Source organism: Camellia sinensis, chromosome 6 (assembly GCF_055761805.1).
Source record: "Camellia sinensis isolate YWXY chromosome 6, ASM5576180v1, whole genome shotgun sequence".
NCBI classification, from domain to species: domain Eukaryota; kingdom Viridiplantae; phylum Streptophyta; class Magnoliopsida; order Ericales; family Theaceae; genus Camellia; species Camellia sinensis.
The window spans coordinates 85,193,694-85,197,451 of NC_138966.1; the positions used below are offsets into that span (position 1 = coordinate 85,193,694).

Sequence of the window (3,758 nt, forward strand, 5' to 3'; positions counted from 1 at the left end):
GTATAATACACATACTTTGTGCAGGAGTGTACACTTGGTCTACGTGACATAATTACGGATCACATACACATGTGTGAATATTCACATTTGTTCTTGCTCATAGCAGTTGTAAATGACATTCTTCTCTGCCAAATGTGAACATTCACTTATGATATTCATATGCACTAATGTTTACAGCTGTGACTGTTCACAGTTGCAACACTGATGTGAATGTTCATACTCACTTATGATACTCATAATGCCGTGCTGTGATGAGCATATTTGATGCGATTTGTGGAACCAGTTTTTTATGTAATACACATACCTTGTGCAGGAATGTACACATTGTTTGCATGACATCATTACGAGTAACATGAACAGGTGTGAATATTCACATTTCTTTCCATTCATAACAGTTGTGCATGTTCACACCATGTCAATCTTCATGCATGTGAAAGTTCACATCACATCTTATATTCATGTCAACATTGACAACAATAAGGTAAAAACGTTCAACCCATGTGCAAGTTTTCACATAATATGATTCGTTTACATAAGTGTGAATGTCCACATCATGTATTTATTATTACAACTTTAACAAAAAATCAGTTTCATACACAAAAAGAAAATGAAAAAGCACAAATGAAATACTAAGTTTGCCAAACCATTATTTTGCTTGCCAACACAACACAATCTTATTTCAGAAATGAATATAAGAATCCAATGTAAAACACAACGTTAAAATGAAAAATGTATATCCTATATCGGCTCCTTGCATGACTTCCGATTATGGCTCCCCAGCTTATCACATCTCCCGCACCTTATTTGCTTCAGTTTCTCACCCCTTGATGGGATCCTATTCTTTTTCGGCCTTCCGAGTGGTCTTTTCACAGTTGGCGGGTATATAGTGAAGTCCATGGGATCAAAAGGCGGCTTCTCCACTGATGGTATAGGGAATATGGCACCCGAATACGCTGCACGATATGTCTGTACATGAAAGTAATGTTCCACACAATCATTGAGATTGTAGCGGCTCTTCTGAATGGCAACAACAGCATGGTCACATGGAAATCCGTTGATTTGCCATTTGAAGCACGAACATGTACGCCTCGCAACATCAACAGTAACAGATGGTATCGAATGAACTTCAAACACATTCTCATTGGCTTTGCTAACTTGCCAAGACCTGCTATCAGTGAACGAATCCATAAGCCTTGTTTCAAATGTAGGACAAATAAGCTCATTCCATTTGTTTGCTTGGTCACGCCGTGCAGACATTTGCCGCATCAACTGAGTACGAATTGTGTCCACCATTTGAGTGATAGGAAGATTACGCGCTTCTTTAATCCAGTTATTAAATGACTCCGCCGCATTGGAAGTCATCTCCCGATAACGCATGCCCCTGCACAATATCACAAACATTTTACAATACGAAAGTTAACAGGTCTGAACATTCACGTTGACTGATGTGAACATTAACATCATTCGCAGTGAACATTAACATCAACTTACACGATGCACAGATGTGAACACGAACATCAACTTAAATGACAGAATGATGTGAATGTTAACAACAGCAAAATATGACAACGGATGTGAACATTCACATCATTCAAATCAGTCATTATTATCAGATGTGAACATTCACATCATTGACATTGAACATGAAACACAATTGGAAGATTTTTACAATTCCTAACTGATAATTCACATCGCTACCATTCTGACTTGACAAATGGAACACTTTATGAAACTATTATTACCAGAAGTACGAATTTGCCCAGTGCTTAGGTGCCAAGTCCTTGAAAAAACCATGTGCTCGTTGTTTACCCTCATCTTTTAATTTTGCAAGCTTTTCATGGAACCCTACCACAGTTGGCTCATAAGCACAATCACCCAAACTACTTACTAGGTGATCCCTGAAGCTATTATCAATTCCTTTCATCCGGTCTCTTAAATTGCTCTTCAAGTATTGTAAGCAATAACCGTGATGAGCCGATGGGAACACCTTCGGCATAGCTTCTAACAGGCCAAGATTACGATCTGAAATAAAAGTAATCTGGTGCTTACCATCAACAACCTTCCCAAGTTCATGCAAGAACCACGACCAATTCGCCGTGGTCTCCGAATCAACAATCGCAAATGCAACAGGAAACAGACCTACAACACAACACCAATACACAACTGTTCACAGTATTCCAAAATGAATAGAAAACAATATAAACGAAACAGGTCATGTGAATGTTTATATCTACATTGCCCTATTACTATTGTTATTTCTGGATTCAAGTTCATAAACAACAATGATGTGAACATTCACATTAACGACCATTAATAATTCATTTTTGATTGTTCAGCAATTGATAATGTGAACATTCACAGTACTGTTCATTAATGGATCAACTGACAGTAATATACACTGATGTGAATGTGAATGTTCACATAACTGTCATTACCAGGCACAAATGTATAATAATGTGAATGGATCAGTGTATAATAATGTGAATGTTCACATTACAGTCATCAGCAGACACAGATGTGAACATTCACATCAGTGCATACTAATGTCAATGTTCACAGTACTTATAATTTCTCAATCACTCATTTGTCCATACTATGCATGTCAATGTGAATATTGACATGAATATACAGGTAAAAAAAATACTAACCATCGTTTCCGTCTTTCGCCGTTGCCGCCAGTAGCTGACCTTTGTACTTTCCTTTGAGGAATGTTCCATCCAAGAATAATAAAGGCCGACAAGAATTGAACCCAAAAATACACGCAGCGAATGACACAAAGAAACGACAAAACTGTTGACTACTCGCATCATAGTCAATATTGACATAACTCCCCGGATTGTACCGCATCACAGCATCCGAATACCACCGCAGTTGGTCAAACGATAATGAGTGATCTCCATGAATACCAGCCTTTGCTTTCTCCACAGCCAACCATACGACATGGTAACTCACATCTAGCCCATAATCCCTCTTCAAAATAGTCACAACATCACACAGTCGAGTCAACGGCTTGTCCCTCACAATTTCAGATATGGTACTCGACACCAAATCCGAACTAACTCGCGGATTCTTCAATGTTCGGACATCCGTACCACAAGTATGCACATCACTAAAACTCTTGATGTAGAAAAAATCATTTGCTCGTTGTGCTCTACAATGTATAGCCCACAAGTAGCCCCTCTCCTCCCGCATCGCACACACAGCAGTAACTCTTGTTGTTTCGTTCTTCACGTATGTAAACTGAAACCCACATTGGATGGCATACTTACATAAAACGTCACGAAATTCTTGTGCACCTCCAACAAACTGTTGTCCCACATGCGTAATACCATTTGCCCAAGGGGCTGACAACAACACATTCTCGTTATGGTGGCAAAATCTCCGTAATGCATCAATTTCTTCCTCAACCCCCACACGCACCAATCCCAAACTAGTTGACTGACCAATACCACTTTTCAACTCAACCACAACTTCTACATGTTGTACCCCCATTGATTTAGCAAGCAGTAACATGTTCTGAAATTCTTCCTCATTGTCCAAATCACACTTATTAATCCCAGGTAGTTTACAGAACAGTGAAATAGAACCAGCAGACAACTCATCCTATTTCTCACACAAACACTCCACCAAACGAGAATAACACATTGCGCGGGCAACATTTATTACAGTTGTACTGCAACCATATGTACACACCAACAGCATAAAGGTATCCATCTCCTATAAAAACACAAAAACACAACAACGAACAGTAATAAAAA

General features: G+C 38.8%; 1 protein-coding gene across 1 annotated transcript; it reads right to left on the reverse strand.

The window, feature by feature from the left end:
- Window positions 1–738: 738 nt before the first annotated feature.
- Window positions 739–3,492, reverse strand: LOC145793395 (uncharacterized). The gene is made up of 4 exons (XM_082876214.1): window positions 3,270–3,492; window positions 1,743–2,139; window positions 1,156–1,381; window positions 739–966 (listed from the first exon to the last, which is right to left on the reverse strand). The coding sequence occupies exons 1-4, from the start codon at window positions 3,490–3,492 to the stop codon at window positions 739–741; spliced, it is 1,074 nt and encodes a 357-aa protein (XP_082732340.1).
- Window positions 3,493–3,758: the final 266 nt, after the last annotated feature.